This window comes from Aedes aegypti, chromosome 3 (assembly GCF_002204515.2).
Source record: "Aedes aegypti strain LVP_AGWG chromosome 3, AaegL5.0 Primary Assembly, whole genome shotgun sequence".
Lineage (NCBI taxonomy): Eukaryota > Metazoa > Arthropoda > Insecta > Diptera > Culicidae > Aedes > Aedes aegypti.
This window is the reverse complement of record NC_035109.1, coordinates 52178634-52193701: the sequence shown is the minus strand read 5'-3', so window position 1 is coordinate 52193701 and position 15068 is coordinate 52178634. Positions and strand designations below refer to the sequence as shown.

The following is a 15068-nucleotide window of genomic DNA, read 5'->3' as shown; positions in this document are numbered from 1 at the left end:
TGATGGATTCTTGAGCCTTAAGGCGAAGTAGGCCGTCATTGAAATTTGTACGCGTCGTTAATGATTGTTGCTAATTCATCTCAAGATTTCGAATCGAAGAAAATCAGTTAGTTTTGCACTGACACAGCTGAAAATGTATCAGCATACTTTATGCATGTTAGCGCGTATAGTGATTCTTTTTCAAGTCAATATAAACTATCAAGACTGAGTTTTATCACTTTGAAATGCATGCTGAAAAGTCATCATTGTTGCCAAAACGAATGACGGGCTACTTAGCCTTAACCTTTCCTAAGATTTTTACTTGTGATCATTAAAAACTAAAGAATAGCTTCTACGCAAACTCACGTGCTCTATAAAGGTCATAAACTTTTGCTAAATGCTGAGCCAACTAAAAGACTTTTTTAAACATTAAAACAATTTTGCATTTATCAGTTTTTTAAACGATATGCAAATCTGTATGTTTGTTTGTCTTCAAAAACCTGTAGTTTATTTATACAAAAATTGAGGAAATTAAGTTTTTCAAACTTTTTTAAATAAGAAAGCCACATTTTAGAACAAGTTAATTGTTAATTGTTAATTGTCACTCCGGTAGCTTACTGCTACTTGTGAATTTTAGTGTTGGAGTTTAAAAATATATTTGTTAACTCATATAAAAAATTTCTGCTCTGGGGGGGGTTTTGACCCCCAAAACCCCCCCTTGGTTGCGCCACTGTTTTTGAGGCATTTCTTTCATCAAGAAGTTCAAAATCAATCCCGACTCAAAAACTTGAAAAGTTGACAAATTTTCCTAGAATACCAAATAAAGCTGTATGTGATTGATTGTTCTCTGGTCACTTCGCCAACTAATATTTCTACTTCCATGACAATTAACGGGAAGTCACCACAATAATTTCCAGTAAACTGATGTATTTCTGAACAACAATTAAGAAAAGATGAATTGTAGGCTCCTTAATTGTTATTTTTGGCGTCACACTGCCCAACTACTCCAACTGGCCCCATGTTCTTAGTAAACCTTATGCATAGTGGGACAAATATGGGTAGAACGGTGGTTTAACAACATATCAACATAAGTTCCCTAACTTCAGACATAATTCTACAAAAGCTTTGTTTCAACAACAGTCGATTTTAGCGCCTTACATTCTAACGACGTTCACTTTAATTTTGAGGGCCCCTAAATCGAGCTCCGCACCAGGCCCCAAAAATCCTAGCTACGCCACTGGCTGATCAAGTTCACAGGTCAATGCGTGAAGTGTTCACCAGGAATCACCATCTTTTCAGATGTACCTGCTGATGTTTTTCTGCAATATAAAAATAATCACAGAATCTAAAAGTTGTTTGATTTCCATCACCATCGGATAGAACATCAGAAAAAAAGTTTCATAGGGATTCGAACTCTTGCCTTCTGAGTGGTAATCTAGTGTGCTGCCACTAGGTCATCTTCTCTTCTTGAAGGAATGGTGATAAACTTGAATCAAGTAATGTGCAGTTTTTCTGACGGGGTTTGATGGCGATAATGCCATTTTCTGAACAACTAAAGCGCACCAAGTCCACCTGAGTTGTTCACACAGTATCAGATTTAATTAATTCGTTTTTTTTTTATTACGGCTTCTGTGTGGTTTGATAAACATATTATATAACAAGCTAATGCAAGTATTTATTGCATATAAATGCCTTTACTTCATGTCTAAATGTGATTTTCAGATAAACAGTACTTAGTGCGGTATGGCTGGATAAAATTTGAAAGAAAATAGATCAACGCCACCGGAGCAATATTTAATTTTAATTAATCAATTGCTACCCAATTTCACTGGCCTCTATTTCTTTGAGTTGCTTGGAATGGATAAATTGTAAAAATATAGAAGGAAGTTGAAAAAATATAGCTTTATATCTGAAAAATGAATTTCCTCTGATGACGTGGTTGGTTTGGTTCGCTCTGGCTGAACAAAATTACAGTTTTTCTTGTCCACCCAAAGAAAATTTTTGATCTAAGATTACAAGGGACTGTTCAAATTACTTGATATTTTTATGGTAGAAAGGTAATGATTATTTGAGCTCTCTGGTGTAAAAAAGTCAATTAGAGAAAAAATGTCACTTGGTGCGGTTTAGCAGAACCACGACCATATATGAAAGCGAAAATGCCAACTTTAGCAAAGCAGGTTCTATGTTAATAACTGGGGAAGTGCTCATAAGTACACTGAGTAGGGATTTATGGTCAAAGTATCATAATTCATACACATTTTTAACATCGAATGTATATGTTTCACGAGATGAATCTAATCAAAATTAATTCACAAAAGTTAACGAAAAATTCATCACTGGGCTACTGGATGTTCCGTGATGTCCGTTGCCTAATGTTAGTGATCGCTCAGTCTGTGCAGCCTTTGACTGAAGACTGTAAATTTTTCTTTTTTAGTGTAATATATTAATGAATATTATTTGTAAACTATATGTAATATAGTACATAGTTATTTCACAGGGGGTCTGGGTCATTTGACACAACACCGTTTGGCATGAAGGTCATTTGGCGTAACGTCCATTAGCCATTTGGCAGAACGGCGTAATGGTCATTTGGCAGAACCATTGTTTATCAAGAATAGATATCTTTTGAAAAAAGAAATATTATTTAGGTTATGCCAAATAACCGTTATACCAAATGGCTTGCTTTATATCACAGGTCATATGATATCGAATAGACGTAATTGAAATGATCGTTTTCTCTTCAACGTTTTTTGTTTTTGGATTGTTATGCAAAATTCATTTAATTTTCGTTAGATTTTATAATGCAGTACGACGAGAACATTCTACTGACACAAGAATAACAGTCGAACAGTGAGACCCAAAAACCTTCCGAATATGTGAGATAAATTCCATCCCAACCTAATAAACACTAAGTTTGACCATCTTGTCGAAAGCATTTCAAGACGAACATTTTATAGACATTTGTCGAAAGAAACCAAATAACGCAATTATGTCAATTAAATATGATTCATGTTATTACTGTTAGTGGTTAAAAAATATTCGAATAAGTACAATTGAATAAATAATTATTATCGTTAGTCGTTAGTTTCTACCGCTACAATGCGTCTAGATATCATCCTCCAATCCGTGGTGCCTGATGGCAGCGTGTGGGTTCGAGTTACACGTTACAATTCAGTGTTAGCACGTGTTTTATTGGACACAATTGGACAGCGAAATAAACAGAGAGAAGAAGAAACGACAAATTTTTAGGCACTATGAAACATTACTACAAAGTAGTTCTACACGATCAGTATTAATTCACCCGCACTTCCACACACAAGACGCACCCACTGAACTACAACACAAAACCACCTACGAAAAACTGAACAATTCACTAGTCTACATCAAACACGCAGCTCGCATCCTACACAAAATTAGTAACGCGCTACTAAACGCCAATTTTCAGTGGTTGGGCCAAATCGATTCAAATTGAGTTTCGCTGATAGGAATTTTGAGTACAAAAATTGACTTTTGTGTGCTTACTAAGATAGACTACGTACTACAAAACTAATGAGGAAAGGGAACTTCTCGACTTACCAGTAGGTTCTCTTCTCGGCCAGGTGCTGCAGGACGTTCTGGACCACCTCCGTGCTGGTGTTTTGTCCACCCAAATCTGAATTAGACAAAAATTGAATTGTTTAGATTATTCAATATCTCATACCGGTTTGCTGATTCTAACCTGGAGTGTGGACACCATCGACATCGATTGTCTTGTGGATGGCATCGGAGATGCAGTCGGCGTGGTAGTTGTGTCCCAGGTGGTACAGCATGTCCACGGCTGCGTTCAGCATGGCGATCGGGTTGGCAATGTTCTTGCCGGCGATGGCCGTACCGGTGTTACGGGTGCCGGGCTCGAAGACGGCGAACTGCGGGCGGCAAGGAAGAGGTAAATTAGAATCTTATAATGCTATTACCTACAGGGTTGGTAGTTGTTGAAGGTCTTGAAAATAGAAACTCTAGAGACCTCATGCTTGAAAAAAGAGACCGAACAGAAATCAAAAAGAGACCACAGGAACCAAGAAAACCAAAAATAATCAAAGAGAAACTGAAACAGAGTTTTCGTAAACAAAGTGTCAAGGAATCTTTGCAAACATTTATCTATGAATATTTGTTTACAATGGCTGTAGGTATACACTTTTATCAGGATTGTTTTCCAGGAACATCATCAGAAAGTGTGGGAGATTATTTCCTGTGTCAACCCTTCCCACAGCTTTGTTCGACAATTAAACTGTTAAAATAACGTTTCTAAAAAAGTGCTCGAACAAAAGTTGTTGCAAATGTGCTATATTATTCAAAATTACTATACAAAAATGTTGATTGTTTTTTTAATAGTTTGACGCTCAGGTCGCCTATTTCGATGTTTGATGAGACAAATGAGCGTATAAATTTATTCCCATCATTATTGAGCTAATCGTACCAATTCGGTTTAGCTAGCGTTAGTCGAAAATCGCGCATCACCTGTGCTACCAAGAGAAAGAGTGGGGTAATGCTTACGGAAGCACTCAAGAAAAAATGTTTTTTTTGCGTTGGGTTTCAAAACGAAAAACGTAATTTTCGCAACTAACACACAATTTTGTGAATTAATTATACCATCAGTGCACCAGTATCCACTTATGTTCCAGTAGCCCGCTCACACCGAAAAAAGATAAGTTTAAACAAAGTAAATATGAAAACTATAGCCACTGGACTATTCAAATCGGCAAATTGAATTATATTGTGTACAATCATTTGCGTATTTACTCAAATTACTTTACTTTTTTACCTGGTGAGCGGGCTACTGGAACGTGAGCGGATACTGGTAAGTTGACGGTAGTTCTTTGTATGGAAAGCAGATGAAAATTTAGCACTTATTTTTCTTTCATGAAAGAAGTATCTTTGTACTCTTAGGTATATATACGCGTCATCGCCATAAACGACGAATGGCTCCTACAAATCACATTCATCATAAGACTTGCTCTGACTTTTTAAAATCTAAAGAACACAATATTTTTCCAATCCACATAGTAATCACTCTTGAACTTCTTGGGAAAATCCACAGGTTCCGAAGCTATGCAAATCTGATGAAAAACGACTAAGATACAGGGGGTTGAACATGCCGAACCCACTGTTTTGAGTAAAGATGTACCGAATATTCAGGCCGAGTATCTCAATTATTTTGATTTTGCCGAAAAATTAAATCTACTATTCTGCCAAATAGGTCGAAAATTTTTAAAATGAAAGCAATTCTCTAACTCCAGAAATACAGAAATGCTCAGCAATTACATTTTATGTAACATCTACAAACGGTTCAAAAGCTCAAAAAGAATCATTCATTTCCATTCATACTCCGTTCAATTTGTTACTGTAAGGGATTTTTTCTATTTCCGTACGGGTTTGGGCCGAAAGGTCTCAGATTTTCATGAAACTTTTTCCACAGGCAGGGCTCATCAAATTATGAATTAAAAAAATTGAGAAAAAGTCAGGGTCGCTTGTTTACCCGGAAAACTCAGTTAGATTTTTTTTGTTTTCCCCTGACACTACTTACTTTGAAAAATCATAACTCAAGAACGAAGCATCATAGAAACAAAGTTTTTTTTTATGAAAATGAAAGCAAATTTTCTCAGGAATAAAAAAAAATAACTGGAAACAGTTTTCCACCGTTGAGAAAATTCGTAAAGAAAAGCCGGAAAAACTATGTTCCAATTAGTGGAAAGCTTTCAAAAATATATTTTTGAGAAGGTAATTTCATAAGCTTTAATCGCTGAAACAGTTTTCCACAAAATTTTCCACCGTTGAGAAAAATTGTAAAAAAAAAGCCGGAAAAAGTTGGAGCATAACTCGTGGTAAATTTTCAAAAAAATATGTTTGAGAAGGTAATTGCATAAGCTTTAATCGCTGAAATTTTTGAAATGGTATTTGTTTTTCGTTTTCGAGTTATGGCCAATTTTGTAAAAAATGTGCAAATGTGTCATTTTGAGCCTTTTCTTTGAAAAATCATAACTCAAGAAAGAAGCATCGTAGAAACAAAGTTTTTTTATGAAAATGAAAGCAAATTTTCTCAGGAATAAATCAAATATTAACTGGAAACAATTTTCCACAAAATTTTCCACCGTTAAGAAAATTCGTAAAGAAAAGCAGGGAAAACTATGTTTCAACTCGTGTTAGATTTTCAAAGAAATATTTTTGAGAACAGAACTTTATAAATTTCAATCACTGAAATTTTTAAGATGTACCACTTTTTAGTTCCTGCGTTTGATCATAGTTATGTGAAAAATGTCCAGATTTCTCGTACAAGTCTTTTCGTTCGAAAATCATAACTGAAGATAAAAGCGTCACAGAAACATTTTTTTGTCAAATCGGAATTAAATTTTCTCAAAACTTTGAGATGGAATAAGTTTCCCAGGACATTTTTCACCGTTAAGGAAAATAAATAATGATAACCCGATTAGCTATTCCAGCTTACAAACAAAGTATATTTGAAAAGAGCGATCAATAAGATCCAATCCTAAACATTTTTTTAAATACGCTCATTTTTCGTTCCTAAAACATGATCAAATATTGCCAAGATAAGCTGTTTACAAATTTATACATTTATAAGTTTATAAAGCTTATTTTAAAATTTATAAGTTTATAAACAAAACTACTTAAGAATGAAACAGCATAGAAACAAAGATTTCTTCAATCATAATGTAGGCATTTTTTCCAGCTACCTGTTAGGTAACTACAACATTGACAGTTAAATCAATGGGTAGACAATATGGCAATTAGGTATTCTGGTTTGAAGCGTTGAAATGGCTTGAGAATCATAAGTTTACCAAAAAAACTAACAAAGAACCAGAGCGTTAATGATTATTCATAAATTTAATCATGATTAATGATTAATGATTATGATTAATCAAAAATGTTAATCATTAATCACAAAAAATCAAAAGTTAATCATTAATCACTAATCATAATCATTGCAATTTTATGTTTTAATCATTAATCATAATCATAAAGATCGTTAATTTTATTCAGTAATCATAATCTTAATCATAAGTCAAACATTTAATCAATCATCAATCAATCATTGAACAAAATTTAACAAATTTTACAACATTGCCTTCTAATGTATAAATAAATTTTACATTTCTTATATCTTGTGGCACGAACAATGAGAGTTTATGCCCAAGGAACGTCGAAATCCAACCAGGTACAGCATGGCTTTGCTTTGTATCCGAAGACCCTTAAATATTTCCTCCATGTAAGACGGTGCATTTCTTAGTTGTATATGATCCGAATCCGAAGACGCGGTTGGAAGCTTGTGAGTTGTTTGTGAGCTTGTGAGTTGCTGTTTATAGGGGCAGATCACAACATTTCGACCTAGCACTAGTTTTTTGGCCGTTCATAAGATTGTTGTATACTTTGTATGAAAATCCGAAAATTGGCATAACATTTTCAAGATCAAAAATTAGTCCTTTTCCTTTAGTAGGTGGTATTTCTGTCAATACTTCCTCGCTGTTTTTGTTCACTTTTGATGTTTGCAATCTAACATCGCCTGCAGAAATTCACTGAATGTAGCAGTTTTCTTCAATAATGAGTAAAGCAATTCATTTTCATGTTTATGGCTCATTTGTTACACACTTTAAGGCGTGTAAGTAGCATCCATTCATTACGTAGCGCTAAAAATTGAGTTTTTGAACCCTGGAAAAATGCTTTTTGTATGAACATTTTCAAAATTCTGTTTGAGTCACACCGTATGAGCCTCCCCATCTCCCTTCGAGCATTACGTGATTTGTGGACGGTGCCTTAGGAAGATGCCATTTAATTATTCTTTTATTAATAATCATTGAAGAGTCATCCAAAAGCTAATGAATTAATGCCCAAAAGTATGCTCTAAACGCCTTGAAGTATGCAACAGACAAGGTATACATTATATAATGATGAATTTTTCCCTTGATTAGCAATAAATCTGATATAAAATCTTTTGAACTTCGTTACAGCAATTAATAATCGCGAACCATTTTTACTAAAAAATTTGATTCAAATCAAGGAAATTTCTTTAAAACATTGTTTGAAAAAATATTTATCCAAGTTTTTCATAAAGATCTCGTTAGGAAATACCTACCAAATGTTCAAACTGATTTCGCTCGAAATTTCTCCAAGAATTGGGTTGTTTAGTGATGACATATTTGCAGTGTTTCGTAGCCTGTTCGAAAGATCACATTTTCTAAGTATATCAAGTATATCAAAAAAGATTTCAATCCTTAGATATATTAATTTAAACAATGACAGCTCGCGCGAAACTAAATTTGCCGGGGGTGATTCAAAAGTTATTCCCATGCTAATATCGAACGCGTTATTAAAATAGTTTCAGGGCACGAACAATTTTGAAATTTTGGGTTCTGGTTCAAACTTTAATGTAGATTCAGAAAATACAAAAAAAAAACTGGATACTTCTGAACAAGCCAATTCTTTCGAAAAGTCTGATATCAAATATTTCAATAATTCCCTTGAGAATTAATTCAATGGCTTGGTTTGAAAAATTCATGAAGTTTAATATATGGAAAGCTAGATTTCAGAACTACCTATATAGTGCTTCACTTTCATTTTGGAGGAATTTTCGGAGTATGAATAAACAACTTATTGAATTTTAACATTTCGCTATACATAAAGAATACTGAAAATCACTAGAAAGGCGAGCAAATACCATTAAACTTTTATATGTATAATTATAATATAATCTCATGATTAGCAGTATATTAGAGTATACCGGGGTTTGCTCGCCTTACTAATGATTTTTACAACACCAATATTGTGAATACTTTTCCCGGGAAATCGACAATCCTTAACGTGAAGATGCATCGAAGCCAAACCTCAAATTTTTAAAAAGCTTAAATTTAGAGAACTAAACAGCCGTTACAGCGGAAAATTTAATTGATGGGTCACCACCAACGAGTGACCAACCGATTAAGTTTTTAGCTCAAACAGCTGTCCGTTTCTCTAGATTTGTGTTCTTGAAAATTTGAGGTTTGGCTTCGATGCAGCTTCACCTTAACAACCCGGCATATATTCAAGTTTATCATTAACGTCTGAATCAGTGCGCATCGTACCTTCGTGCTGTGCGTACACGAATTCTCTCTGCTCTTGGAAGTTTTCTTAAAAACTACCTAAAGCAATAAAACAGTACTTTTCAGTGCTACAAAAACAGTACTTTTCAGTGCTAAAATTAAAAACGGTACTTTTCAGTGCTACTAAAACAGTACTTTTCAGTACTTTTTTTTCTACTATTGATCCCTTTACGATCCTTGTTTGGACCCGTGCCTTCGATTTTTCGTTGGACCCGTTGGCGAAAGCTAGCGGTGGTAATCCTTCTTGGACACCGTCTAGGGAAAAAACCTCTCGAAGGTCACGTCTTTCTCGTTTATTAACTAAACATGGTATCAACAACTAACAAAAGGAAGGGTGAATCTCTGAATTCACTACTTCCTTCCAAAAAAGTGGGTTTTAAAACTGTCACTACACGTGGCAAGAATGGAAGAAAGGACGCTTCCCCGGAATGCGAAGTTTCTTCCAAGGGTGAAATGAATAATTGTATCGAAATGAGCAATCAGTTCGATGCTCTAGACAAATTTTCCGAACACCAAATCGAAGCAGCCTCTAGCCCAGACTCTTTGATTCAAGTGAGGAAGCAAAGAGTGCCGCCTATCGTGGTCAGTTGTTCCGAATTTGCGGGATTTAGGCAGGAGATCTTGTACTCCATTAGGGGAATCAAGGTTTCCTTCCAAATCGCAAAGAAAGGAGACTGTCGCGTTTTGCCGGAAACTCTTAAAGATCGTGAACTTCTTCTCAAACATCTTGAAGAGAAGAAGCACAAATTTTTTACTTATGACGACAAAACTGAACGTTTGTTCAAAGTTGTCTTGAAAGGTCTCTCAAGTGACTATAAATCACCTGAAGAGATCAAAAATGGAATAAATGATTTACTTGGATTTTCCCCAGTCCAAGTAATCATTATGAAAAAGAGAACCCAATCTGGCATTGTTCGGAAAGGGCTTTCTCAAGAATATTATTTAGTTCACTTTAACAAAAAAGAACTAAATAATATTAAAGCTTTAGAAAAAGCAAAACTTTTGTTTGATGTCCGTGTGACATGGGAACATTTCCAGAAACCTGGAGGAAATTACCAGAACCCCACTCAGTGCCGTCGGTGCCAAAAGTGGGGTCATGGTACAAAAAATTGTCGCATGGATGCTAAATGCATGATTTGCGGAGGTTCTTCCCACGCCAAGGACGTCTGTCCAGTGAAGGAGGATACCACCAAATTCATGTGCTGTAATTGCGGGGCTAACCATAAGTCCAATTTTTGGAATAGTCCTTCACGCAAAAGGGTCATTGAGGCTCGTGCCAGGCAGATGAAAGATAATATCCGTTACGATAACGGTCGTTTCCGGAATTTGCCTGGTAGAGTATCGAACAATTTTTCAGTTAACGATCGCTTGATCATGAATCATACCCATCAGGAAGATCATAATCATGCTCATTCACAAACAAATTTTAATCCGTCGGGTAGCCGTTCGAATCTTTCAATTTCGAATGTATCTACCCACGGTAAATCCTTTGCCGATATCGTAGCAGGTAATTTGAACTCTTCCCCTATTCGTTCCATGAGTACCCATTCTACTTGTTTCAAATCAAATGGAAAAAACCCTACCGCCACAGGTAATTCCTACTCCGCTTCTTCGTCTACTGAAAATTCTAATGGGAAATCATCAGATGTACCCACTTCAAGTGATATGTCTGCCTCTGATTTTAATTTTCTAACTGAACAATTGAATCTAATGATTGATGCAATGTTCAAAGCCACCACTATGACTGAAGCAGTCCAAGTAGGTGTAAAATTTACAAATCAAATTGTTATTGGATTACGTTTTTCTAATGGATCCAAATAATAATTTAAATATTTTAAATTGGAATGCTCGTTCTCTGAATGGTAAAGAGGACGAGCTGTTTAATTTTCTTACGATTAATAACGTGCATATAGCAGTTATTACCGAAACGTATTTAAAACCTGGATCTAAACTCAAAAGAGATCCTAACTTTTTTGTTTATCGTAATGATCGACTTGATGGGGCATGTGGGGGTGTTGCAATCATCATTCATAGGCGTATAAAACATCAACTGTTTTCATCATTTGAAACTAAAGTTTTTGAAACTTTAGGTGTTTCTGTTGAAACACAGTTTGGTAAATATACTTTCATAGCTGCCTATTTGCCTTTTCAATGCTCTGGGCAGCAAGTTAATTTGCTCCAAACTGACTTGCGTAAATTGACTCGCAATAAGTCAAAATTTTTTGTCATTGGTGACTTTAATGCCAAACATCGGTCATGGAATAATTCTCAAAGTAATTCCAACGGCAGAATTTTATTTGATGAGTGCTCTTCAGGATATTTCTCAATTCAATACCCAGATAGCCCCACATGTTTTTCCTCTTCTAGAAATCCATCTACGATTGATTTGGTCTTAACCGACTCTAGTCATCTTTGTAGCCAACTGATTACTCATGCTGATTTTGATTCTGATCATGTCCCTGTTACATTTCAAATATCCCAAGAAGCGATTCTCAATCCTATCAGCTCCACTTTCAATTATTTACGAGCTGACTGGAATATATATACAACGTATGTTGACTCTAATCTTGATGTTAACATTTCTTTAGAAACTAAACTTGATATTGACAATGCTCTTGAAACTTTAACAAATTCCATTGTTGAAGCCCGGAGCATTGCAATTCCAAAATGTGAAGTAAAATTTGAATCCGTGATTATAGACGATGATCTTAAACTTTTGATCCGTCTTAAAAACGTGAGGAGAAGGCAATTTCAACGCACTCGCGATCCTGCTATGAAAATTATATGGCAGGATTTGCAGAAAGAAATCAAGAAACGTTTTGCTCAATTAAGAAACAAAAATTTTGAAAATAAAATTTCTCAATTGGACCCTGGCTCTAAGCCCTTTTGGAAATTATCTAAAATCTTGAAAAAACCTCAGAAGCCAATACCGGCATTGAAAGAGGAAAACAAATTATTACTAACTAATTGCGAAAAAGCTCAAAAACTTGCTATGCAGTTTGAAAGTGCGCACAATTTTAATTTAGGACTTACTAGTCCAATTGGATATGAAGTTACGCAGGAGTTCGAAAATATTCTCAATCAAGAGAACGTTTTCGAAAATGCCTGGGAGACTGATTTGGAAGAAGTGAGAACTATTATTAAAAAATTCAAAAACATGAAAGCTCCTGGCGATGATGGAATTTTCTACATCCTCATCAAGAAACTTCCAGAAAGTAGCTTATCATTTTTAGTTGATATATTTAACAAATGTTTTCAATTAGCATATTTTCCTGACAAATGGAAAAATGCTAAGGTTGTTCCAATTTTAAAACCAGACAAAAATCCTGCAGAAGCTTCTAGCTATCGTCCAATCAGTTTGCTTTCCTCCATCAGTAAACTTTTTGAAAAGGTTATTTTAAACAGAATGATGGCCCACATCAACGAAAATTCAATTTTTGCCAATGAACAGTTTGGATTCCGCCATGGACATTCGACCACTCATCAACTTTTACGTGTAACAAATTTGATCCGTGCCAACAAATCTGAAGGCTACTCTACTGGTCTTGCTCTTCTAGACATAGAAAAAGCATTCGACAGTGTTTGGCATGAAGGTTTGATTGTAAAATTAAAAAACTTTAATTTTCCAACATACATTGTTAGAATAATTCAAAGTTATCTGTCAAATCGTACACTTCAGGTTAATTATCAGAACTCCAGATCTGAAAGACTTCCTGTAAGAGCTGGTGTTCCTCAAGGCAGCATTTTGGGACCAATATTATACAATATTTTCACATCTGACTTACCTGAGCTACCTTAGGGATGTCAAAAATCTTTGTTTGCGGATGACACAGGCCTCTCCGCCAAAGGACGAAGCCTGCGTGTCATCTGTAGTCGATTGCAAAAAAGTTTGGATATTTTTTCTTCATACTTGCAAAAATGGAAGATTTCTCCTAATGCTTCCAAAACTCAACTAATAATATTCCCACATAAACCAAAAGCTCTTTATTTGAAACCTTCAAGTAGACATGTTGTCACGATGAGAGGGGTTCCAATAAATTGGTCAGATGAAGTTAAGTATCTAGGGCTCATGCTAGATAAGAATTTAACTTTCAAAAATCACATTGAGGGCATTCAAGCCAAATGTAATAAATATGTAAAATGTCTCTATCCCCTTATTAATAGAAAATCAAAACTTTGTCTTAAGAACAAGCTTTTGATATTCAAACAAATTTTCAGGCCAGCCATGTTGTATGCTGTACCAATATGGACTAGCTGTTGTAATACCAGGAAGAAAGCTCTGCAGAGAATTCAAAATAAAATTTTGAAAATGATTCTGAGGCTTCCTCCCTGGTATAGTACCAATGAGTTACATAGAATATCCAATGTTGAAACATTGGAACAAATGTCAAATACAATCATTAATAATTTCAGGCAAAAATCGTTACAATCTTCTATTGCCACGATTAATGCGTTATATGTTTAGGTTAAGTTAGGTTAAGTATATTAAAAAAAAAAATTTTTCTCTTATAAGCAGGTGAAATCAACTCACCTGTAAAAAAACTGAACTGCTACGGCAAATGAAATGTAATATGTTGTTAACAAAATGTTAATTAACTCTTAAATTTGTTTTACCAAATTAGGATGATAGTGTTGTCTAATAACACAGAACACCTAGATATAAGAAATGAATGTAATGTTTGGAATGATACTAATAAAGATATTAAAAAAAAAAAAAAAAAAAAAAAAAAAAAAAATTAACGTCTGAAACTTCCGCTTAAAGCTTAATAATTCATGAAGTTGGATATGTAGCAAGCTACGCTCCACAGAGCCGATATATTGACCACTACCTCCAGGATACTGGCTTTTGAATCAGAGCAATTAATCACGATTTGTGATTGAAAACTGTGATTAATTTGCCATAGCGAAGTTCAGAAGATTTTTATATATGATTGTTTGTTAATCATGAGTAATATTCATCATTTTCTAGTGTTAGTATATAACCCACTGGTTGCATACTTTAAGTCGTTTAGTACATATTTTCGGGTATTTAATCATTCGTTATTGAATGATTAATGATTAATCAAAGATTAATCATAAAAACAATAAATAAATGACATGAGATGCCCAAAAAACCTTTAAGTATGCAACGAATGATCACACTCTTTAAAATTTATCGGTACACTTATGATTAAAAAAAACTGAATCAAATAGCTCTCATCATGAATTCGGAACTATCGTAATTTACGAATCGATACCCGCAGTTTCAAAGACAAACTGCAATCCTAATATTTACGGAATTTCTTTAGAAGACGACTGAAAAACATAATTTTGAAAAACAACATTACATATACTTCGCATATGGATTAAATGAAAAAAGGTGTGAAATTTGCGATAAAATTACACGTCTTCTTGGTGAGAATCGAACTCACGACTCCCTGTTCACTAGATAGGGTGCGTTATCCATACACCACGAGAGGACTCACGGATGCAGAAGTTAACCTGAATTCGATTTCATTTCAATAATCACACACTACTCGCCAACGACATGTTGGATGAGATTTGTATAGTGCAAGCTCACAATGAGCTCACAATATAAATACGATAAATGATAATTAAAAAAACTATTGTTTTGAAATTGAAAATTTTGATCAAATTTGACATTAGGCATGTAAGGGTCAATCATAATCATTAATCATAATCACTAATCATACTGAGTTTAATCATTAATCATAATCATTAATCATCTAAAATTGTAATTTAATCATCATTCATAATCATTAATCATACTCTGGCTTAAAAATCAATCACAATCATTAATCATGACTTAAGAAATTTTAATCAATGATCATAATCATTAATCATGATAAAATTGAATGTAATCATTAAGCACTTAATCAATCATTGCGACCCGTTAATCATTAACGCTCTGCAAAGAACAGTGAGAAAGTGCAAGTGTTGTCAGCTGTATATTACTCGTTA

At 34.5% G+C, this 15068-nt stretch overlaps 1 protein-coding gene across 5 annotated transcripts in view; it reads right to left on the bottom strand.

Moving 5' to 3' along the window:
* The window catches only part of LOC5573976 (isocitrate dehydrogenase [NAD] subunit gamma, mitochondrial), an 84736-nt gene that overhangs the window by 59066 nt on the left and 10602 nt on the right, over nt 1-15068 (bottom strand). For 4 of the 5 annotated variants that reach the window (XM_001654971.2, XM_001654970.2, XM_001654969.2 and 1 more), the window contains exons 3-4: nt 3698-3884; nt 3556-3631 (exon numbers count right to left, since the gene is read on the bottom strand). In XM_001654971.2, coding sequence (XP_001655021.1) covers nt 3556-3631; nt 3698-3884 — 263 coding nt within the window. Of the gene's footprint in view, nt 1-2971; nt 3113-3555; nt 3632-3697; nt 3885-15068 lie in introns of those variants that run through there. The other variant, XM_001654968.2, reaches the window with a different exon arrangement.